General features: G+C 33.5%; 1 protein-coding gene and 1 pseudogene across 2 annotated transcripts in view; both read right to left on the bottom strand.

Annotated features, from left to right (window-relative positions):
- LOC143238151 (protein tiptop-like) overlaps window positions 1-19,022 on the bottom strand; it is a 79,312-nt pseudogene extending 60,290 nt beyond the window's left edge. The window contains exon 1 of the transcript XR_013020432.1: window positions 18,854-19,022. The product of XR_013020432.1 is annotated as a protein tiptop-like (transcript). The remainder of the gene's footprint in view (window positions 1-18,853) is intronic.
- Window positions 19,023-21,190: 2,168 nt separating this feature from the next.
- The window catches only part of LOC143240837 (uncharacterized), a 36,118-nt gene continuing 30,967 nt past the window's right edge, over window positions 21,191-26,341 (bottom strand). Inside the window, exon 14 of the mRNA XM_076484003.1 lies at window positions 21,191-26,091. Coding sequence (XP_076340118.1) covers window positions 25,892-26,091 — 200 coding nt within the window. The 3' untranslated portion in view covers window positions 21,191-25,891. The remainder of the gene's footprint in view (window positions 26,092-26,341) is intronic.

The raw sequence follows: 26,341 nt of genomic DNA, 5'->3' as shown, positions 1-26,341 counted from the left end.
CGATGACATTTAGAAGCTGAATACCGAGTAACTTATCACTGGTTGGTTGGTTGACTTAATCCAACATTTGTCGCTTATAAGGTGTCTTAATTGTCTGCTGTTTCAACTCTATTCAGAGTACGTTTCGCAACCCCCAAGGCAGCATGGACAAGAAGAACTTTTGTCTGATTTTCCTCTACGACTTCAAACGTGGACGAAAAACTACCAAAACTACACGGAACATCAATCAAGCATTCGTCCATGGATCTGTTACTGAATGTACTGTTCAGCATTGGTTCCAAAGGTTTCGACACGAAGATGAAAGTCTTGAAGACCACGAAGGTCGTGGGAGGAAGCCTTCCTTAGATGAAAACACATTAAGGGAAGCAGTTGATACAGAACCTCGTATGTGAGCTTGCAGAAAAGCTAGGCAAAAGCAAATCAAGCATTGCCAACCACCTGAGTACGATTGAAAAGACGAAAAAGTTGGATAAGTGGGTTCTGTATGAGCTGACTGAAGATCAACAAAATCAGCATTATAAGACCTGTCAAGAATGATACTCCAAAAATTGAATGAATTGGGAATTGAAGTTCTGCCTCACCCACTTTATTCCCCAGACCTTTCCCCTACATATTTTGGTGCATTCTGACAACTTTTTGAACAATAAACGTTTTCAAAATCAAGCAGCTGCAGAAAAAGCTTTCAGGGAGTTCATTGATCACATAAACTCTGATTTCTACAGCAGGGGCATAAACAGCATCGTTACACATTAGCAAAAGTGTATTGAAGCAAATAGTGCTTACTTTGATTAAAACATGTTTTACAACAGTGGTTTATACCTTTCTAAACTTCGCAGTTCAAAAACGACATTTATTTCTGGACAACCTAATATATTACTTACTCTTGCTGACACACCCAGTATATACAAAAAGTAAATTCTCATATTATCAATTTAACCTTTCCTTTTAACTTTGTACACGATAATATTTTTAATTTTTTGCTCTGCTTTTTTTGTACAATCTATCAATAATTTTGGTGTCATAGTTCCGGTCTATAGCAGTATACTTCAAGAAAATTAACCTTGATCTTAAATTTCGGTCGCAAGTGCAGATTTTGGAAGTTCCACATACATACATGGAAAAGGCAACAATATTTGTGTCCATCGATAATATGATCTATTGCGTGGTGGATTGTTTGTTTCAAGTTAAACACAAAGCTACACAGCGGGTTATCTGTTCTCTGCCACCATTCGTATCGAAACCCGGTTTCTAGCGTTATAAGTCCGAAGAGATGCCCCTGTGCAATTGAGGGACAGAGAGGTGGAATAGTAAAAGAAAACGGTTTTCTATAAACAGACCTTGAGAGATGCACGTTTTCCTGTACGAGTGTGACGTTTAGGAAATTTTACTGGCCCTCTCTTTTCATCTTCAGTGTTAATCGAAGAGTAGGGGTAATCGAATTAAGATGTCAATTAAACTGCACTAATGTGTCAACTTTACACCATCACACTAAAAAATATGTTATCTACACATATCAGCCATACAATAAGTTTTACCTCAGAAAACATAACAAGGTGGTTAAGACACTTGACTTGTAATCCGAGGGTTACGGCTTCAAATCCCCGTCACACTAAACATGTTCGCCCTTTCAGTCGTGGAAACGTTAAAATGTGATAGTCAATCCCACTATTCGTTGGTAAAAGAGTAGTCCAAGAGTTGGCGATAGGTGGTAATGACTAGCTGTCTTCCCTCTAGTCTTAAACTGCTAAATTAGGGACAGCGAGCGCAGATAACCCTCATGTAACTTTGTGCGAAATTCAAACCAAATCGCCCCAGAAATATTAACCTTATTTAATTCGAATTTAAACATAAATAGCCCACATGATAAGAGGGCCCCTTGGCCGAAAACCCTATTACCTTGATCAACATCTGGTTGAAAACTTTTACATCAAACAAAAGGAAAGACCTTGTTCCCTCAAGGTATGTTTGACTAGTTTTTCGCGCTACCTGAAATATATGAAATTGGCACTTCATTCAATAAAATTAAGAATAACAGAGACTTGTCTTTCCATTAAATTATAAATAACATAGACTCATTGTCTCATCCTTAGCAAAATTTATTTGTCAAAAATGTTTGTTTTTAACCAAGTCTCAAAAGTACACTTTAAAAAAATTCATCTAATTTTGTTTACAAAATTGCATGGAAAATTTTGAAACCAACTGATAAACTAGTCTCTTTCAATACTGTGTCTCTACTTACAAATCTTCCAGTTGAAGAGTTAGTTGAGTATGTTCAAAATATATTATTAGAGAACAAAGAATTTCCTCGCTTAGAGACGAGTTAAATCTTGACGTTCACCCATGAATGTGTGCCAAATGTACATTTTAAGGTAGGGAATAAATTCTTTAAACAGATCAAAGAAACGGAAATGGACTTTCCCATTTTTGCGAGCTTTTATGTTTAAATTCGAGATTAATACGTTTAATACCTCTTAAGTTAAAGCATGCAGATGAGACGTTTATGGTGAGGTGGTGTGACGTTGACACATTAATGCAATTTGAAGAACTTAATTCTATTAGCCCTACTGTTCGGTTTACAATGGAGATGGAAAAGAAAGTCACTTAAATTTCCTAAACATGACAGTCAAATGGGATAGAGGGCGTCTCTTAAGGTTTGTTTATGGAAAACCGTTTTTTTTTTGTTTTTTTTTGGCTGTTCCATCGCACAATAGATCGTGTCATCGATGGCCCAAAAAATATCCGCCTTTTACAGGTATTATAACTTAAAAATCTGCGCTCACGAGTGTGACTTAAGATTCGAGTTAATTTTATTGAAACAAGTAGCTAGAGACAGATGCTATGACCCCGAGGGGAATCGAACCGCTAATTTTAGCGCTGTAAATCCGTAGACTTACTGCTGTACAAGCGGGCGACCCATGAAAAACAGAGCAACAAACTTAAAATGTTTTCATGTACGAAACTGCTATATGTCAATTTTATCTCCGTGTAGTAAGTTCAAATGATTATCTCATGGGTGCGAAAGATAAAGTGGAAACTGATAAATGTGGGATTTATTAAATTATTTACACCTGTGGTCGGTTATGCAGAAAAAAAACGTGCATAAATGTGAAATGCGGGATTAAGGAACATAAAAATACTTTAGAAAAGTATAAAGTAAATGATTTGTCCTTAGCAGAAGATGTCGCAAATACATCTTAAATAATGTTAAACTGATGAACTAGGTGGCGTTAAAATATTAACTTAATATTAAAGAAACAATAGAAACAATATTGTGATGAAAAGAGAGGTTCGTACAGATTTAAATGAAACGTAGAACCGTACATTTGTCTTATAAACTCTTTGGTGTGTTGAAGTATAGATGTCGCTAAAAGTATGCAAATTACTGGTGTAGTTATACAAGTCTTGTTGGAATTTTATCTTTTATTCTTAAAGATGGTGATGTAGAATGTTAAAACATGTACTCTTTTTACGGCTAGACCCTGTTTTTAATAAAATCATTATTTAATTAAATCCTGTAATGAAGTTGGGTGTATAGAAAACATGCTGATATTAAAAGCAAACGACCTTATTACACCAAAATATTATTTTTATTTTAATTAAATATTCAATGTTTCGTTTTACACGTTTAGTTCAATACAACACAAACAAAACTAACAGCTCCGAAGCTTCGCACTACCGGTTTCGAATTCTGTTTTAATGAACGCACCAGAAGGAGTTGTAAGCGAAACGTTGAAGGTCTGAATATAAGCAACATTCTGATGTTGTAAGGTCGTTTATTCCTATTATTAAGTTTATTTCTTGCACAATTACTTTAACTTTGTACTCGTTTTAAATTTTTAATTTGTAATAAATTACAACCACTACAGTTTTATTACAAACTTTTCATGGTTGCCAAAGAAATCATTTTTATATTCAAAGATTAATTACATACACACAATATCTACGAATCCATAGCAAGAAGAAAGTACTATTCAAAACTGTTTTTTGGAGGAAGATTTGTTTGTTTGTTTGTTTTAGAATTTTCCGCAAACCTACACGATGACTATCTGAGTTAGCCGTCCCTAATTTAGCAGTGTAAGACTAGAGGGAAGGCAGCTAGTCATCACTACCCATCGCCAACTCTTTTACCAAAGAATAGTGGGATTGACCGTAACATTATAACGTCCACACGGCTGAAAGAGCAAGGATATTTGATGTGACAAGGATTCGAACCGGCGACCCTCAGATTACGATTCGAGGGCTTTAACCACCTAACTATATATATATATATATGAACAAAATACACACAATTAAACTACTTCCTTTGGCACGGTTGTTAGGGGGCTCTACTCTCAAGCTGCAGGTTGTTGGATTGAAACCCGGTTCCGAAGATGCTCGCCCTTTCAGTCGTTGGGTCAGTCTCTTTGGTCAAAAACTGGTGGTTGGTGCTGCCTGTTGTTCGGCTTCTCTTTGGTCGACAATTCAAATTTATAAACGGCGATAGGTAGCCCAAGGGTTGTAGCTCAGTTATAAACAAAGAAACAAATCTTATACTATGACCCTAACATTTCACTCGTAAACTATTTGTTTGTTATTAGTTTTTTATGTGCTTGTTCGGAGAAAATTATTTGTTTTATTAACTGTTGGGTTTATTTATACTCATATTATAAAGGTAAATTAAATTTAGGCTCTTCTTCAAGTCATTGTCGACAGGTACAAAGTTCTCATATTCTACAGCAAACTTCTTAAGCAAATCCATCAGCACATGCTGTGTATATACAGTACCATGTCAGAAGAGAGCTAGAGGGTGAAAAGGTTCATCCTCGTGCCAAACATATGCAAGTCAAATATTGTTGAACTTATCTTACTGCTATAGGCAATGTAAAGTAACGGAGCTAAAACACGTTGTCCTAGCCCTACAAATGGAGTAAAACATTCGAAATATCAGTCTATAAAAAAGATAAAAGAAAATGTTGTCCTCATTATGTGATCATAGTAGAATATCCGAAAAGTCAGCCTGTGACGAACCGCTAAATGTTGAGTTTACAACCATGACCAAAACTACACTAACCATAAAATACTTTTTACAACCATGACCAATACATACCAATCAGAAAATGCTCAGCTGTCAACTACGACCAAAACTATACCAATCAGAAAATGTTTAGTTAGCAATGAAGACCAAAAATCACGTAAAATTGACATTTCTAAGTTCGTAAATTAGTTTCAAAAATAACGAAACAATGAAACTATTACTTATAAGAATAACTGTGGAAGAATAAGATGAACACGTCTTCTTATTATCACGTTTATTATTACATCTCAAGAAAAACAGAGTTTACTGCTTTCATGTTATCAAAAAACCTGCCATGTAAGCCCTTATTCCTGAAATCGTTTAATCAGTATCAAACCGTTTGAACACAAGGTTCTACGATCACATGCAGTGTAGAACGTTTTGTGATTTATTTCCCCATTATCACAGTAATTTTGAGCATTTTAATCACAAATTTCTTTATTGTTCGATTTAATGTAAAACAGACTAGCCATTTATTTATCCAATATCACGTTTGATTTAGAGCAGTTTGGGGAGTTAGATCGCTAATATTACAGTTATTAAATAGTTTAAAAAGAAGATTTCTTAAATTTAGAACAGTTTGGAGTGTTATTTCATTATTTGTTGTTAAACAATCTGGAACAAGTTTTCTAATTAGCACGTTTAATGTGGAACAGTTTAGGGAGTTATATCGCTAATATTACAGTTATTAAATAGTCTGAAAAGAAGATTTCTAATAAGCGCGTTTAATGTAGAACAGTTTGGAGTATCATTTCGCTAATATTTATTGTTAAACAATCTGGAAACAAGTTTTCTAATTAGCGCGTTTAATGTAGAACAATTTGGAGTGTTATTTCGCTAATATTTGTTGTTAAGCAATCTAGAAACAAGTTTTGTGGTTAGAACGTTTAATGTTGAATAGTTTGAGGAGTTTTTTCGCTAATATTATCTCTGCTTACTATAATGCGAATTTTGTTTGTTTATTTGTTTTTGAATTTCGCACAAAGCTACTCGAGGGCTATCTGTGCTAGCCGTCCCTAATTTAGCAGTGTAAGACTAGAGAAAAGGCAGTTAGTCACCACCACCCACCGCCAACTCTTGGGCTACTCTTTTACCAACGAATAGTGGGATAGACCGTCACATTATAACGCTCCCATGGCGATGTTTGGTGCGATCGGGATTCGAACCCGCGACACCTCAGATTACGAGTCGAACGCCTTAACCCTCCTGGCCATGCCGGACCAATGCAAATTTTAATACCACCTCTTGTTAAGCTGTTTCACACTAGCTGACACGCTGAAAATACGAGAGAGAAAGTGACTTAATTCGTCACTATCGTGTTTTCACAGATTGGCTTATTAATTTTAATCGGGTAGATCTGTGGTAAAAAATCTCAACACTCGAGTTTTTTTGTTTGTTTTTTTTTGTTGTTGTTATATCGCGCTAATCATATACTAAAGTATTTTAATGATAATTGGTGAGTACTCAGTTATATGTTCATTATAATAGTGCATATTGCCCTCGTGTAACTTTGCGCGAAATTCAAAACAAACAAACATTATAATGAAGCTGCTGGCTGACGTCATGTATAGAACGTTATATTATGTCATTAAACTGAAGGAAATATTTTTCAATAACAGCCTGCTTTACATAAACATATCTTACAAACATAACGAAGAAAAACTGTATTTAAATAAAACGCTTAAATTATTCAATTTCTGTATAACGACAAATTCCCAATAGTACCAAGGCTGTATCCACCAGAGTAGCGTGAGGGGCAGAACCCCACATCGGAGGCTTTTGCCTCCACCTAAGATACAGTATTTGAATATCTTCTAATTCTTTAAGTTGTGACACCCACCGACAGGAAATTATTAATTTTTCTACCTCAAACTGGCTATCTGCCCTCCCCCAAATCAAACTAATAGAGCTGCAACTGAATAGTAGTTTGACTAACATTCACAGCGAAGAAATTTTGACAGCGACCTCTCACACAAGGTAATTTGTTTTGTTTTTTTAATTTCGCGCAAAGCTACACGAGGGCTATTTGCACTAGCCAGCCCTAATTTAGCAGTGTAGGACTAAAGGGAAGGCAAGTAGTCATCACCACCCACCGCCAACTCGTAGGTTACTCTTTTACCAACTAATAGTGAGATTAACGATAACATTATAACGTCCTCACGATTGAAAGGCGAGCATGTTTGGTGCGACAGGGACTCGAACCAGCGACCCTCAGATTACGAGCCGAGCGCTTTAACCATCTGGCCATGTCGTGTCCTTACGCAAGGTAACGAACACAACAGGAGCACTTACTTGAAGACATAGCATTAAAACTTCTTTCCCTTTCCAATTTGCTTATTTACCACCAGCACTCATCATTGTGTAGTAAGTGTTTCATCAAACTTAACAGAATATTAAACAGATGACCTGGCTATTACATTTTAGTTTTGTTATCATGGTAACAGAGAAAAGGGAAAGTTATAAAAATTCATTTTGAAACTACCATGAAACTTCTGTAATCCTACATATTGGGAACGGGGAAATGGCGATCTGTCGGGATTGCTAGTTTTATGAATTGGACTTAAAATGACAATAACTACGATGGCTGAAAGACAGAATCGCACTAAGAAACTATAACATGTAGTTTACACGTTATGGTGAAGTGTTCTGTCGTGGAAGAAATTGTATATTCATTTAACATTACAACTGTGATCTAATGATGGACTGTTAACTTTCGGGTTGTTTAATTTATATAGGAATGAAACAAGATGACCTATGAACCCGAACTGAAACTTCACATAAAATGTTCATGATTTGAATACAACGATCATCGTATACGAAAGACCTTTGCAACATTGACTATTTACGTAAAGCCTTTGATTTTGCAGTATTCAGAAATATTATCGGTTATGGTGCATTGGTTCACGCTTTGACTATAAAAAAAAAGTGAAACTCTACCAATTGGATACTTATTCTAGACTCGTAATAATTTATACACTGAAAGTCAGTAAGGAAATAATATATTTATCGACTAGGCTTTAAGTTTGAGAATGGGAAATATTGTACAGATTAGTCAGACCTGCCAGTATAAAACTGTTCTCTTCTCATTCGCTTTTGGTAATAACTACATAGTACTGTATGATGTTATTCTATTTCTTTTTACAACAACGCAAAACGTTTGGATTATCCATAAGAATAAGGTTGAAAGGTACAACCCACTTACTTCATATTTACTTCTGGTCAGAACATGCTATGTCCTAAACCAGTTCGTCAACATAGTCAATTAAACACAACCTTCTTACGTTTCTACTTTAAAGGTATTAACTCTGTTAACGATATTTTTTTACCGTAATCCCAAGATCTGCTGAAATTTAAAGGGTTCGGGTTAATATTAAATACATATATGTTAAACTTACAGTAAAACAATACTTATTATGTGGAAAACTAAGAAAAATAAAGTAAATTGTAATGATATTCGATATAATAAACTGTATGACTAATACTATTAATAATATATAAATAACGGTCTACCTTACACAACACAGAAACGCCAGCTGTTGACATGAACTACAGTTGTAGAAGTAAATTTATTTGAAAAATACAACCGTAGTGCAACATGTATGTTTCTCCTCCAAACTTTCCTAACACGTATTTTCAATAATAAAAAAAAAAAAGTCACTCCTACTGTATAACGTTAGAGAGTAACATCTCTCACAATTTATTAGATCAGGCACTTGAAACGGTTTAACAGATAAGGAAAGTGTTTTATTTCTCTCAGTACAAGTTCTACAAATAAAACTTTTACAAATCCCGTATAATTAATGAACAATTCAACATCACAAATTTATTTTAGTTGCAGCAGGAAAGTCTAGACTCCTGGTGGTATGGTGCATCATTTTTATATGGAGATTGAATACGTTTTTTCATTAGATAAGTTCAGGCGATAAAGCAGTTCTTTACATGAGTAAACCTAGTACCCCCTGGCAATAGGATATTGGTTAATATACTACTGAGCCGAGAAAACACGAAACCCACTGATGCAACTACTTTTCCTTTTTATCCACTGAACGTTAAGCCTCGTGGTAGATAAGTTCACATTGTGGCAGCATGACCACCACGATATAAGAGAGAAGGCAGCTAGTCATAACCACTCACCGCCAACTCTTGAGCGACTCTTTTACCAACGAATAGTGGGATTAACCGTCACATTATTACATTCCCACGGCAGAAAGAGCGATCATGTTCGGTGTGGCAGGGATTCAAACCTACCACCTTCAGATTACGATTCAAGCGCTCTAACCACTTGGCCAGGCCAGGCCCCATATAGCAGTGTAAGCAATAAGAAATAAAAGTTGTGTTAGGGTAGCAATTGTGTTAGTTTGCTAGAAAGTTACACCGAGTCCGAAGTTATAGGTATTTCATTTATAGTTTGCTAATCACTTATTTAGTTCAATTTGGAATGTTAAGTATGTATTCTCTACCACAAATAAGACAGTCAGAAATGTAATTATCAGTAATTTGTTTAATTACTTAGATAATCTGTTAGGTAGACAATTAAATAACTTTTTTCCTCTCTATATACGTAACTACAGTATTTTTCTGTGTCTGATGTCCTGAGCGACCATTTCATATCTATGTAACTGTCTTTGCTTATTATCAAAGCTGTATAAATAAGAAATGAACCTCATTTTGTATATAAATGTTTCGTTTCAACACCCTAAGTTTCCCCTCTGTGAAGAAGTTCAAGAGTAACCATTCGAAACCCAATAATGAAACCACGCACTTTTAAATAACAATGAAACGCTTAACATACAGCTATTTTTATTTATGTTTTCAGGGTTCTAAGATGTTTTAAGATCAAACAATGTCCTATTTGCATCTAAGTTGCAGGAAATTGTTTGTCCCACAGACTAAGTACAAGTAGGAAATATGTCGGGGGGTAATATATTTATCTAGATTCATGTCTATTCGCGTACCCAAATATATAAATTTTTTAAAGTTTTATTCCACATTCACAATGCCCCATTTAGGAATATTAATGTATAGTCGTGTTATGTATATAGGTTATTTGTATGCTTTCTTACACGTACTGTCTTCCAGGTCACGTGGTTCTAGTTGACAAAAGTCCTTTGTTTTTGTTTGATAGAGCGTCTTAAAACATTCACATTAAGGTTACTTGATATCTATGTTTGTAATAAAATAACGAACATGTTATTTTATGTAGCATTCTAGAGACTCAAAGTAAAAGCGTTGATTACCTTTATACGTCACATTTGCAGAACTTTGATATTTAGTGATATCTAATATAAAAAATTATAAGTGTGGATTGTATACAAATTATACGTATTATTACAATCTACAAGTAACGCTTGTACTTTCGTACCAAACGTACAAAATTCGTTTCTCCACCTATCTGTCAAACACCTCTCAATTTTGAGTATGGAAAGTTTTGATCAAATCCGCACAATAACACAAGTATTTCCCGCACTTTAAGCTATTGCGCGTTATAAGAATTACAGTCAATCCTTTAGCATGAATGGTGAGTGATAGGGTACTGTTCACTGGCAAAAGTCCCTCTGGACATTAGTTCCAAATTAGGGACAGTGGCAGATAGATTTAACAGCTTGACCACAAATGTAAAGTACCACCCACCACAGCTAACAAGTAATTCATAACGGCTGAAATAACACCATATATCAATGAAGTGAAGCTGAGTCACAAAGTAAAACACCGCGAGTTTTCACTACGAAAGTTTTTTTTTTTTGATAAAACATTCCAAACTTACGCATGTTTCTAGGATATTGATAATGACCAGATTATTTAATTTGAGCGACAACATAAATTCTTAATAGAACTGCCATGATTTTATAATTCTAGGCTCTTTTTTAACCTATGCAAGCACTAAAAACCTGTTCTCTATTGTTTATGGCGAAGTAAGCTGTGTCAGCGGTTCTCAAAATTTGCTGACCTGAAAACCCCCGTTAATTAATTTTTCGCGATCCCCAGACCTAATAATGATTTTGATTTGAAAAAAACAACAAAAATTTCGTGTAAATGAAAAGCTGTATTACAAAGTTAAATATTTTAATTAATTTAAATTTAATTGCACAAAAATATTTCTTATTCTATAAATGACATTTTAAAATATTTTGAATACAATTCGGACATAACTAACGGACCCTGCTTTGAGAAACACTGAGCTATACGATTACAGATAATATCATTTGATAGCTAGCTTCTAAGTCGCTATTGTTCGCTACATTCTTGAACAGGCGGACGTACAAAGATTTACAAAGGAAAGCTTACATGCTATTATTTCACAACTAATAGAAACCTACAAAACATTCGCGGTGAAATTAGTATCTCTATTGCAACAGCTGAAATACAGGACTTTATACTGTCAATAACAAAAACTTATAATGTTATGCTATGGCTAGACATTAGGACATTTACAAAAACTCTGATTGTCTTTTAATATATCGTTGTACAAAATATCCGCTAATGTATATTAAACACCAACCTTTTGTTTACACCTGCTTAACTGCACGCACATGCGCAGTTAGATAGTAAGGTACTATCAACATTTTTAGGGCAGACAAACTCTGAGTATTATTATAAAAGAACAAACATAAGATTTACCTAAACATTAAACAACATACTTCTCGTAAAGCTCAGTTATACTAATACCAGTTAAAATAAAAATAACTAAGTTTTCATGCAATGTTACTCAAGGGTTATCTAAGCTAGCCATCCCTAATTTTCTGCTAATAGACTATAGATAAGGTAGCTAGTCAACAGCATCCATCGTCAACTCTTGGTTCATTTTTCTCTGACCAAACAGTGAGGTTTAGCCGTCATCCTTATATCGCACCCACGGGCTCAAATTGTGGAGCGCGAATTTCTTTTCTTTTTGTGGTAACGGGACGTGAACAAAAACTTGCAGATCCACAGTCTAGTATGGTGGCCATTGGGCCACGCTCGGCCCGAACAGCTTTAGGATATACATAACTTTTCTTGAGAAGGTCATAAGATGATGAAAAACTTAAATAATAAAACAAATTAATATAAGAAAAACATACAACATTAAAAGTATTTAATCCAACTGTGTTACCTTCATTATACCAATTGAAATGTCAATGTCACTTCAAAGCACTTTATACATCAGTTGACTCTCATGAATCAGAATGTCTGAAAGATATATTTTTCTAGCTTTCTACATTTCGCTGAAAAGTTCGTGAATAGGGCATTAACACACACCGATGTCTAAATGACTCACATACAAGTTCTAATCAGTTAGCAAAGCAAGTAGTATACCACATGGGCATCCACTGTACTCAGATTTGTCAAGTATATCCTTCCTTTTCATTAATTTATTTACCAACATCAGGGGTTATAAGCAAAGGAAAACTGTCCGCCATCTTTATCATTCACGACTGTGCGTCACTATTCGGTAAAAACCATCAATCACTTGATGTTCGGAAAATTGGAAAGACGTATCCGAAGTACACTAAGTTGGTTGTATAGTAAACGCACAGCGGATACTTCGTATCTGAGAATGATATTATCTGCCTATTTTATATACAACTGCCTTTCCTCACACTGCTTATTTGTATCTTCCGTTGGGTCAATGTTACGTTTACAAACTTAGTGCTGAAATCCAGGATTTGATTCTTCACGGTGGACAGAGGGCGCATATCCCAATGAGGTTTTGAGCTAAAAAATTTTGTATCTTGGTGACAATGCCACTTTGTGTTTTGTTACAAACCTAGTCCATTTCGAGATAAAAATAAAAAAATGCAAATAAAATGTAGTCGGAAAAAGATAAACTGGCCATTAGGTAGTGCTGAAAACTCTTCTTCAAGGTCATTGGTAAAAGTTCAATCAGCTTCTATTAGTATGTTCACACAATGATCCCAGAATATAAAAATACATTTTAGTCACCTACCTGTTTTAAATGTTTTGATTAATTCCTAGAGTTATCTAATGTTTCGCACCGAGAAATGTCCTCAAAACAATATAGTCACTTTTCCAAACATTCCGCTAGGGGTACTACAGACAGGAAAATGTTATTGATCGCTTACAAACTACTAGTTACGATACAACAATTAACAAACTTAATAACAATGTTCTCAATAGTTTTTTATAATGCACTTGATGTAGTATATCTAACACAAATATTCCCCGTCACACCAAACATGCTCGCCCTTTCAGCCGCGGGGGCGACTATAATGTGGCATTCAATCCCACTATTCGTTGGTAAAAAGAGTAGCCCAAGAGTTGGCGGTGGGTGGTGATGACTAGCTGCCTTCCCTATAGTCTTACACTGCTAAATTAGGGGCGGCTAGCAGAGATAGCTCTCGTGTAGCTTTGCGCGAAATAAAAACAAACCAAAACATAGGCATACTCTTAACGTGTGCTGAAGGTAGCATCTAACATTGAAATACTTTTAATATTTTGTAGTAAAGATGACATCTAATAGAGACATACTCGCAGATCATAATATGAAAAATGACATATTACGACTCCTACTTATGTAGTCCCTAATATGATCAGCACATGTTGCTAAGCCTAATTATGTAGTTCGTACACTGGTGTCCAACACTTTAGGTACAAGCTGTTTGTTGAGCATCAGTGATTTATTCTTTAACTTTTGAATTTCAGTTAAGTAGTTCATAATGTTCAATGACATGTTATGAATTCTGATTATGAACTACGTAATTGAAATTCACAACATGTCATTGGCCGTATTACACCATGATCAAAGATTAAGATGTAAACTGTTAAGTATCAGTGATCTATTATTTAAGCTTTTATAACAGTGTAACACAATCAATGACATTTTACCAATCCTGATTATGTAGTTCATAAAATATGCTTATAATTGTTTTTTCTCAAGTTTGCACAGGTATTTTGATAACTATACATGTTCAAACTGTGAATAACATACGTTTTCAATTACTCACAAGTAAAACTCATTGCGATAAAACTTGCATATAAGGGCAACAGTAAATACGACTGCCATCTGGTGTAAAACCCGGACGTCAGAACAATACTTAAAACGATTATAATTTGTTGTGAAAATCGTGAACCAGAAATATACTGAATACGAGTGCAAAATGGCATAGAGTTCGTACACTTAAACTACGTACAAACTCGTACATCAATACAATCCGAAAACGAGTGCTAATCGGGTTAAAACGCATACAGTACCGAATACTGGTGTAAAAATTCCTATACCAGAACAAAACATCTTACTCTAGACAAAATACTGCTTATAATAGGGGAAGAATTCTTTCAAATTACAACATTTAGAACGCGTTCATTCGATATCAAATGTATAAAAACCCATGTATCAAAATAGTAACAGTTATAATGAGATGCAATGTTTACACTGTAAACTTTAGCAGTTAGTCATTACCACCCACCGCCAACTCTTGGACTACTCTTTTTACCAACAAGAAGTGGAATTGACCGTAACATTATAGCGCCCCCACGGTTGAAAGGGCGAACATGTTTGGTGTGATACGGATTCGAACCTGCGACCCACAGATTACGAGTCCAGTGCCCTAACCACCTGGCCATGCCGTGCCAGTGAAAACGTAGAGGGGTTAAACCTATTAACGTTTAGCTTTACTGACGGGTGGTAACACTTCTATACATTATCGTATAGCTTTTAGTGACTGATCCATTAACACGTCTCTGTGCCTTCTACCGATAAAGTGACGTAACAACTAATTAAAGCATAGCTTATATATGAATATATCAATTATAGTTGCTACTGGTAGAATTAGGACGTTTCGATCTACTAAAGTGTAGCTTCTACCAGCTAGATCCAGTATCGTGTAGTTTACTGGTAAAGTGACGAAGTTTCGATCCATTACGATGTTGAATTGTAAGAAGAGTTTCACTAACATGTAGATTTTACTGATAGCAGGACGATCCATAAACGCCTATACAGCCTCTATTTGTAGAGACAACGCGTGATCCATTGAGGTGTAGCTTTACTTGTAGAGAATTAAATGCGTTCATGTATCTTCTGTGTTTACACAGTTTGCTTAAAATTTAAAAACCTGACACAACAATCTTTCAGCGGCCAAAAAAAGAGGAAAAGAATGAGTCAGAGTGAACGGAAAGTTTCCCTGTCGAATAGCAAAGTCAAAACCTCTTATTATAATTGTTCTACGTCCACTACTGACTGTACTTGTGTGGTCAAGTCTAATGGACGACGACCACTGTATGCTACTCAAGACTTTAAATACAAATAAGTGTTTTACGCCACAACCTAACACATACAGTAATTTTACTTAGACTCTGTTGTCAGTACAAAGCCTTTACATTGTGTGATACTTGTGGTCATTTAACTAGGTTCTGAAAATACCACATAAGCAACAGGTTTTTCTTTGTTGTGGATTTAATTTGGTTTAAAATAATTTACCATTTTTATCCATTATTTTCGTTTGTTTGTTAAACGTAAATCTACATAATAGATTAACTGTTCTGTGCTCATAGCCAGAGTCGAGCCCCGGATTTTAACAGAGTACAGCATGTACACAAAGAATGATTGGTTGTCTGATACTTTATGGCGCAAAGTAGTTTGGGCTATCTGCACCATACACAAAGAAATACAAACACCTCAAGGGCAGATTCTTACGTCTACTTGATATTTTTAAGGTCTGTTAAGTGTGGCTTTGAAGAAAGTTCAAGATGCGATGATGTTCAACCTGTACAAAAATAACACATTGATATTGTATGTTTCTAATACTGTATATGCGTATCCGAAAAATACATTTTTCACAAAGAAAAGTCTTATTTTAGTTGTTATTTCAATTCACTTAAAATCGTTAAACAAACCTGCTATAACTTTCCATATCGAGCAAGCAGTCTTCCGAGAGATCAAATAGAAGAGCCAATCTCGGTTTTTGAGTCAAAAACTAGTCCAAAAGAGAATGATAATACTGATCACGTAGCTGAAAATGATGAGCTTGTCGTCTGGGTTTTCCGTATCCTTCTTTTCGGAGGTCTACGCGTGTCACTTGGGCTCAATTACAGGTACTTTATGAGTACCACATTTCCTTTCCGAATTACTCGGCTAATCCATAATAAACTTTGACGTCTGGCAGCCACGCAGTCACAAACATATGAAGGAGGTCACACTGTTACAGCGGTGTCTAGCGGTGCCACTCGGTGAATCGAGACTTAAATAAATCATCATGAAAGCTCAACTTTCCGATGAAGGCGACTCGTGACGCATGGATATCACCTTATTATCCTAGAGAGAAGCGGCCATGTTTGGTTTGTGAGAGATAACACGTTTCCCTGCAGATTAGGCTTGCAAGACTTATCGTGACAAGATTAGCTGCAAGAAAAACCATCTGTTTATCTGATCCTTCTTATGTAAAGCTCAGGAGGTTTTTGACAATACTTGTTTAGTCTTACAACCTTCAGTAATTATTAATTCATAATAGATCGTTGTTCAGTCTTGCATCCTAAGTAACTATTGATTCATAATAGATCATTGTCCAGTCTTGCATCCTTCAGTAATTATTAATTCATAACAAGTCTTTGTTCAGTCTTGCATCCTAAGTAACTATTGATTCATAATAGGTCGTTGTTCAGTCTTGCATCCTTCAGTAATTATTGATTCATAATAGGCCATTTTTCAGTCTTGTATCCTTCAGCAATATGCCCTTGTAGGTTATCAGTAATCTTCAGGAATTAAAATAACACTAAAATCCGAGGTTAGATTCTCCGCGGTGGAAAGAATAAAGATTAATAGTAATCTGCCGTTCAGTATTGGGCCCTAATACGCAGTTTCCTGATAGAAGGGCAAGTACATAAAAGTTATAAAATACGTTTCACAATACTCTGATATCTTTTACAGAATGTTCAGTAAACAGCTTGATAATAAGTCTCCAAAGGATTTTGATTTGTTATCTGCTTACACTTAAAATCTGCTGAAATGACTTATTTCATATCTCACACGTTGGTACAATAACTTTAGAATTCAATAAATAAACGCAAGTTCATGGCGCGTTCAAACTTGCGAGCTTAGTACGCATTGTAATCCTTTTGAGATAGAAATTTTTGTACTTCAGGTGCCTAATTTGCGTACCTTGTATCTCTTTTACTACTTTAATTGAATGGATTTCGCCCCTTGTCAAGCGCCATCATTCGTGTTAACACAAGACAAGTAGTCTCACGTGATGATGTTATCGATTTATGTTGTTCATCATTAATTTTTAATAACAGTTTGTTCTTATTCTTTGTGTGATAAGTCTGTAACGTAATTGGAATTAACACGTTCTAAAAATGTCAGTTTAAGCTTGTTTCGATTAAAGTATGCATCGCTGACAAGAAATGAAATAAATCTAGGTTTTCAAATAGTTAACACCAAGTTTTCAACTTGTAAGACATCTGTCCAAACGTCACTTAATCTTAGATGATGCGAAGTCAAACGTTAGTGGCGTCCTCTGGTGTTATGAGCAGAAAATTGCCACAAAAGTAATAAACAAAGCTTAGCACTTCCAAAAACACAAAACTAGACTTTTTATGTGGAATTTAAACGCAAACAGAAATAATGTAATTATAATCTAATTAAAAAAAGTTATGTATTACACTGAAATCCAGACAAATATCTATTTTATTAACCATCACAAGAATCAACTATCAAATACCATGCTTTAAGGAGAATCGTAATACACCACAGGAATGTCAATATTTTAAGCATACTTCAAGAACAGAAAACGACACAATTAAAATCCGGTTATTATAAATTTTACGCTCTTTTGAAACTCTCAGTACCGACTACATGAACAGATGTCTTTACTAGATAACTAATATAATTTTACACGTCAAAGGGAATCTACCAGTAGCAAGAAGAAACGTCTAAGGTACAATTTAGTATTAGTATAATAAAGAAAGGTAAAACAATTCTGTCTATTTATATTTATCGTACAAATAAAAACACTTAATCTAAACATAAACCATCACATAATGAAGAAAAATGCCAAGCAGTTCTCGAGAAGGTCACGTTGGGCATTGTTCCGAGAAATAATTTATTGTCAACGAGAAGAAAAAAATGCGGCAGTCGCTAGAAACTATAACCGGCAAGTTATTATATTCTCAACAAAGGCCCTAAATCATCTTGTTATGTCATCCAGCTCAGGCTTCATCTTTATAGAAGATGTTTTAGCGTTCAAATCATAAATCTGAAACAGAATTCGAGATTATTTGATCCTCGCTAGTTCATACTTCTATCCGCGGTTGCAATCACCCTGTGATTCCGCAAAGGCCCATTACGGAGCCCGGGGCTTGAAGCTCCAAGTTTGACTGATAGATGGGGCAGAACGACGCAGTAAAAACAAGGCAGGAATGGGTACCCGTAAAACAGTTAGAGATATCACACAAGAATCCATCAAAACTCTACGTGTTTTTTTTCTATGTTTATAAGATATACAGATATGATTAAGAAGTGAGTGATCCAGCTCGTTAAGGAATAGCATAACCTTTTCATAACTTCCCCTGTTTGGTAAATATTAAAATCGTCACACAAAACACATGCTCTTCATATATAAATTTGGTATATTAAAATAATAATATCTAGCAGTGAGAGAGTCTCATACATCACTAAAACTGAGATATCCCACACACATTTTGTTTATTCTAATACACATGTTCCATACATCAAATATCACACTTTAATTTAAACTTTAAAACAATTCATTCCAGCCTGTCACGTCAGCTAGCGATCAACTGAGACTGACGTGAGCGACAGGCTTGCTCCATGTCAGCATCTGAAGATTTAATATCAAAGTTACTTACATTCCATCCGTTTTGGCCGGTCTTGTTTACGTCTAGGCATGCTGCAAAATCGTACGGAGCTACTCCAGCTACAAGCGGCTGACTTTTACACCAAAAAGCGCTCCGAAAGCAGCGAGAACACCCAACACTTCCCACTGCTGACCTTCCATTCAGTAAACTGCGAGTAAGGAACGTGACGTCAGGGAGATAGACAGGTGGCGCGCTAAGAATCATAGGAACTATTTTTCTCTTCCACAAAAGAACTTTAAGTACGCCATCTAGCGCATAACATATTACCTTGCAAATATTTTTCTGAAACTTATTAGTCTTGTCGCCTATCAACACAGTAACGAACATATATCATGCAATTATCTTCACTGCATTTCTCCATCTCAACAAAGAAAAACTGAACACAAGCACGCACACACAAAAAACAAATAGTTTCACAGAAAGACAAATATTCGAGCCCGAGAAAAGAAAGCAGTTTCGAAACAAAACAATATTGTGGATAGCGCCACTTGCTTTAAGAGCCAGTTCTAGCATGAATGTTTTCGACACACTCACAAAACTTACTATATATCAAATAGCTCAAACCAACTACTGAAGTGATATTAAATGACGCTTTTATTTATTACTTTTACTCTGCCAAAATACTTAACTACCCGAGGTTTCTCAGCGTTAACTATCAAAAAAACATTTCTTCTTGATCCAGAATACGACTAGAGTATCTGAACAGTTCGTCATGGGCACTATTGACTATCTGCTTTCCATCTAGTCTACGAATTCAAAACTAGGGATAGCTATGAGCAGATAGCTCTTGAGTAGCTTTATGGAAATTTATAAGAGTTTGTTTTTTTAAAAAAAATATTTCTATTTTTTCGCATATCTTAGGAAATGCAGTTTTCATAAATATAGGAATATCACTGCACAACACAAACTGTTTCATTGAATACAGATTCAATTTCATTTTGAAAAAAAATACTGCTTTTAGTAATAATGTTCTACTAACAAAACAAAATTTATGTTTTCAGCTATCATCTAGTTAACTCAACATGTAGAACTCTGATATAATTACTAGTATAAAGCTGGAATTTCAAATATCGTCAGGATGAATTTGTACAGCTAGTGTTAATAAATGTCAAAATAATATATGCGCCATCTGGCGCAGTTCCTTAGAGTAAGTAAGGTTAAGTAGATGATTCTTAAGAACGTAACTTTTCTTACAAATGTTTGAACTATGATACATATTAATTTGTATTTACTTTGTTAGGGCGTCTGTTTCTGAAATTAGTTTACCAATTTTTCTGTATGTCGAACAGATTAGTTATAAAAACAATAAATAAACGAGATAGTGTTACTATTAATGAATTACACTTTAATATTAAAGTTAATCCATTTCACACCGAAAAAGTTACTGTAGCGATTTGCTAATAGACACCTGCAACTATTATTGTCTGTCGTATCCCAACTAGTCTTAAGAGCCTTTATACTTGACTAATGGCCTCGTCGATACTGGACACAACAGTCAAAAGGTGGTTGTTTTTTTATGCACTCTTTTATTCAGATATCTTTATTAATAATTATTTTATGCTCATAGTGTACAAGTAACTATCCTTTAAAAAATCACACGAAAGTGTGTTACTGCTATAAAAACATCAGAACATTAATCTTTCATTTGGCTAAAATCCACCGTTTAAAAGTTCCTAAAATTTAAATCGATTTATCAATGTTTAGTTGGAACAAAGATTTAAGTGTTTTATCTTCTAAAGGTTTAGTTTTATATTTTTACAGACCAGAGAAAATCTTCCAAAAATTCACAAGCCTTTTATTTTGTAATATAAACAACGCTGTTAGTAAAATGGTTAAGACAATAGTTTGTTTAGAGGTTATCTTGAATGTTTGGTTGGTAGATTTTTAAAGTTAAAAACAAGCGTGTGAAGCATATCGTACTGATGAATTTTACAAAACGTGTAAAAAAATGTATCATTACTTCTTAGATTATTCATCACACCCATAAACTTAATAATGTGCGCATGACATTTAATCAATGAACCACTAAAAATAAACAAAATATTAAAGTCAAATATTCCTCTCTCTCCATAAATATAAAAAGTTAATGTATATACTAATTTTAAAAAGTATTTCTCACAAATGTGGAACCATGACTATGAGCATAAACATTTTACACAATGTCCGAAGTTAATTTTAATAGTAATATTAACAGTTTTTAGCTATACTTCACACCACAATTTGAATGTTTTTATTAAATGCATATTTAAAATGCCGATATTTTATATTATAAAAAACTATACCATGTAGTAACAATCACCAAAGTATTATCAAACAAAACCAGCACAATATCAGATTAAATAAAAAATATTTATTGAGATTTAACCAATGAAATCATTCGCACCACTTTCTAAAATTTGTATAAAACTACACTCTCATTTACTTAACACTTCATAAGGTAATTCAAAGGCACAAAATTTTCTTACAGAATTCTGGCAGGTAACACCCACAATTTCAGTAATTCACAGATTATGTTCATATGCAATATATATAAAAAAAAATTATTAAACCAAAGCTGAGATATAGACCCTGAGTGACTATCACTAAATATTCATACCACAGCAATGTCCACATACCTGAATAAATACAAGACCCACTTTACAAATCTTACCTTTGTTTCAGTTTTTTTTTTCTTACGAATAAGACTAGACATTGTTTTATTTCTGAAATTGCAAAAAATAAATTTAATGACTTTCCTATATACAGGACTATTCTATAAAAAAAACAAAAAAACAATAAATTTCCGTGAAAATTAAAATATCTAAACCCCAGACTTTACAAACAATCTTGATAATTTGTAGACATGGTCACTAATATCTCATGAAAATGTTGTGTTTCTATTATTCAATAACGTTTTCATGCTGTTGTATTTCAAGCAACACTAGTTTTTCACGTTGGTTCAATTAATGTCATGAATTCTGAATCATAATTTCCATAATGGTTTATTTTACAAATTTCAATAACAGGAAATTCCCCACAATCAACTATAATTAATGTAAGTTTTAATATAATCTCAATAAATAAACTTTCTGAATAGGATACTTCAAAATGTTTTATTTAATTACAAATTCCACTAGGATAATTAGAGCATTTTTTACTTTGTGAATGAGCTGATTCAATTCTTAAGTATAGAAAGGTGGAAAAAAAAAAAAATAGTACTTTATATTCAACACATCAATCGACCCCACACACACACACACTATATTTTATATACACAAAACATATTTAAACACCAGTACAAATTAAATTTTTAGTCACCTACCAAACTGGACAAATGACAGTTCAAGTTAAAATTACTAATATTCATAGAACTTGCAAAATCTAACTGAAGATATTCCAACACCTTTCATAAAAACAAAATTAGTAAATGCTACATCATGTAGAAAGAGTACGTAATTTTCATGTTTAAAGTTTTATTTTATAAAATTTGCTAACAAGCTGAAAGTTAATTCAATTCAGAACACTGTACTTTGATGCTCAACTTTTTCCCTCATGAACAACCTAAAATGAGAACCTGATAGCAAAATATTTAATAATGAAAACAGTTCTCTCAAAACTTTCTTTTGTAAACTACATTTTGTAAAATTTATATTAAGTACATCCTGCCTGAAAATAAAATATATTTTATATAATAAAGAAAACAATCAGCAAGAATAAAAAGTACTTTAAATTATCTTGTGAAATTTGAAATAAGTGAAAACTGTTGCAGTTTAAACTAAAATTTATTAAAAGCTTTTTATTGTTAACAAATAGAAATAAATGGTTGGTTCTGGAAATAAATTTCAGTTTTGGAGCTAAATTGTAACTACTGTAACAATAACCCAAACAAATTATACTTTATTCTCCATGCAAAAAAATAAAAACAGAACAAAATCCATATCCACGCTTCTTGAATGTATGTATATTTATTTGTATACCATAAAACTGTATGATCAGCATTTCATTATTATAGGATAAGCAAGCTTTATTCAGCAATATGTCCCATCCAAGTTTTTTTTTTTTTAGCAAAACAATTTTGTGTTAAGAATATCAAGTTAATACTGACTAATCATTATAACTGTACATAAATACACAAGTTGTGTTAAAAATCCTGTGATGTTTTTCATTTAAATAATAAAATCAATTATCAAAATTTAATATAAATTTTCACATTAAAAACATTGTACATCACTAAATGAAGCATTAATTTGATACATATATAACTAATAGTACAGTTAAAGGTTACATTATCCTTTGCTAAACTTATCTACAAAGAATATATAGTTACACTGATAAAGTCTAACACACTTTCAAATTTCAGTTATATCAATGTCAAGACATGAACAAAAATCTTAAAATTATTTGATTAAATATAATCTACACATCCAAAGTTTTACATAAATACTATCAGCTATAATCCACAATGTTAATTACTGTTCATCTCTATTATTAATCCTACAAACAATTTACCATAATTAAAATGAAACATTTTTCTTGTATTTTTGGTAGCATATTTACATCTTGATAGTATACGACTAGCACCTTGTCGGAACTAGTCAAGTGTCAAAACAACACTAACTGAAATTAATACATAATTAACTCCATTCATTAACACAACAACAAAAGTACAAAATGCACACAAATCTACATCTAACATTGTACATTTACATTTTTAAACTTCAAATATTCAATGATAAACATTCTTTATGTGACACTAAAAGTTATAGCAAGAACAGGCAGAACTGACTGAACCCTTTACCTCAATGTATCAACAAAGACTAAAACATGCAAAAAATAAATATATATTTCCATAAAAAATACATACATTATTTATACAACATTAAGAAAAAAACTGCTATTAGTTTATTTATTCAATCAATTAGGAAACTAATCACTATCCGCAAAATGTCTGAAAGCAAAAAACATACATTCAACATTGTTGTATACTAACACATTAAAATAAACATTTAAAATTAGTATCTTACCATATAAATCAACCACCCTGTATAAAACCCAAGTACCAAGTTAAATGTTTAACATTTATCATGCTTTAAAGAATTAAACTATTACGCTATATTTTTAACCAAGTACTAAGTAATTATTTCTACCACCCAAATTACTTTAAAGCAGTAAACAAAAATTGGTTACTGAAAATCCTGTTGAAGGAACACTAAGAATGTAAGGTTTCACAATAACACTGCTACAATGAAAGTAAAAATCATCTAATTTGAGCCCCAACAGACATTAAAATAGAAACAGCATAATGAATGTATAATCTCTAACATGTACGTACCACGATTCAATTGTTTGGAGTCTAATATGTGCACTACCAATGTTCTTTGAAGACATATAGTATACTTAACTTATCATGAACAACTGAAGTTGATGATACATATGCTAATATAGTTAAAAATTAAGGCTGAAAATGGCTTTAGTGAACACTGTACACCATGACCTAAACAATCTGAAGAACATAATGAACACATATTGCAACACAACTTACTCACTACACACATTTCAAAGTTACAAACAAATATATCAAACAACTTGTTTATTAATGTGTGAATTAGTTTTCATTAAAAGTTACACATGTCTGCATGTGATATTATATACAGCTAAAAAACAGTAAAGATTACAGATAAAATGCATGTTCTTTTGACAGTTAGTCAAGTGGCACCTGAAAAGATAAATTATAGAGGAGAGAATTAAACAGTAATTAACTAGCTCTTAATAAAATAAGACGTTTCGTGAAAGAAAAAACTGACACATTATGCTACACAAACAAAATCTACAAAAACAAAATTGTTACGTGATCAATTTTGAATTCATTCTGATTTCTAAAATAACCATTAATTAAAAAAAAACAATCTCAAATAGGTGAAAATTAGCAAATAAAAATAAAATTGTAAATGGCTTCTAAAAACAAATGCATTACAAGATATTCAGGTTCATCTTTATTCCATTACAGTAGTAAGCCACTAGAACTAAACTTCTCAAAAGACAAAGGGATAAGTAATTATTTCCCTTGACAGTAATAAACCATCAAGTCAACTCACCAAGCCAACATCTTAACACAATGGTTAAACCATCAGGTCAATACTTGACACGATGGTAGGAGATTAAGCCTAATTTCCAAACACTGTAGAGTACCATAACATTTTCAATCCAATAATGTTAGGTAATCAGACATGGTTGGCAATGTTATGGCACAATATACAGCTACAACTTCATTAGGTTAAACTGTGCCCACCCAAAATAACAAAGTCTCTCATCTCTCTAGTGAAATGACCCTTCTGTTGCATGACATCTTACTCTAATAAATCTTTTGGACATTTAATCATACCAACTTTGAGCACTAATTACTACAATGTAGCAAGTTTATTAGTAGAAGTAAATATTAACATATGATTAAGAGTTGGAATTCAGTAAAACTATTTAACATTTTCATTTATAAGATATTTGACATTTTGCAAAGAAAACATTTCAATCAACTGGAACCTGACTATACCCTTAAAAATAAAATAAGGCCAGAGTTATTCAGTCTTACAAAAACAGAAGACAGATAGTGTAGAAACTTCTGATAAAAACAATATATTATGAAAAAGTGTGTCTGTGACACTGTACAATTTTTACAAATTATGCATGTCATTGAAATCTGAATACTTTTATTAAAAGCAGTATTTGAAGCAGAGAAAAGCAGACAATCTGTTGGTCAATCTCAATGGATCCTGTGATGTGCCATTTTTGTATGTCAAAACATGCAATTAGTTCTTCTTGAATGGCTGTCTGATATATATTTAAATATAAACGCACACAACTTTATAACTACTGCACCAGTCCACACTGTCACTTACTACAAAATGGTCCCTGCTCTCTTCTCATTGTCTCAAGACATGCACATACCATGTTCAAATGTTAGTGTTCTAGTAACATTAGTGAAAATCTTCACCAGTAACTCCACATTCAAGTATATCAAATACAGGAAGACAACATATTGCAGATAGACAAAATTTACTTTGATGGATAAAGTGTGTCTAATCTTCGATAAAAGAGTAAGTATGGAACTCTTTGTGGACAGTGAGAGAGGAGTTGGGAGCTAGTGATAACAGTAATGGTGCTATCATCACAGCGAAGCCAGCTGCTACTGCCAATGTGGTAGACATCAGTAATATAATGCCCAGTGGTCAAATCTTTTCCTTCGTGGCATACCACTGAAATTCAAGGAAACTGTTTATAAAATCTTTTTGATGAGTGAAAGAACTTCACTGTACAAAAAATATAAAAACTGAAATCAGTCATCATTTGAGATTATCAAAAATGTTTGGTCAAAAGTAAGCTAACTATAATGGTTAGAAATAAATGTAACTTTAGTTAAGTAATCATACACACAAACTACAATATATAATGATTAGGATGCAGTGAATCATCAGGTGAGAACCATAACTTATGACTAGAAATGCT

This window comes from Tachypleus tridentatus, chromosome 13 (genome assembly GCF_004210375.1).
Source record: "Tachypleus tridentatus isolate NWPU-2018 chromosome 13, ASM421037v1, whole genome shotgun sequence".
Classification (NCBI taxonomy): Eukaryota; Metazoa; Arthropoda; class Merostomata; order Xiphosura; family Limulidae; genus Tachypleus; species Tachypleus tridentatus.
The sequence above is the reverse complement of the archived record's forward strand: the minus strand, read 5'-3'. Positions and strand labels throughout refer to the sequence as shown.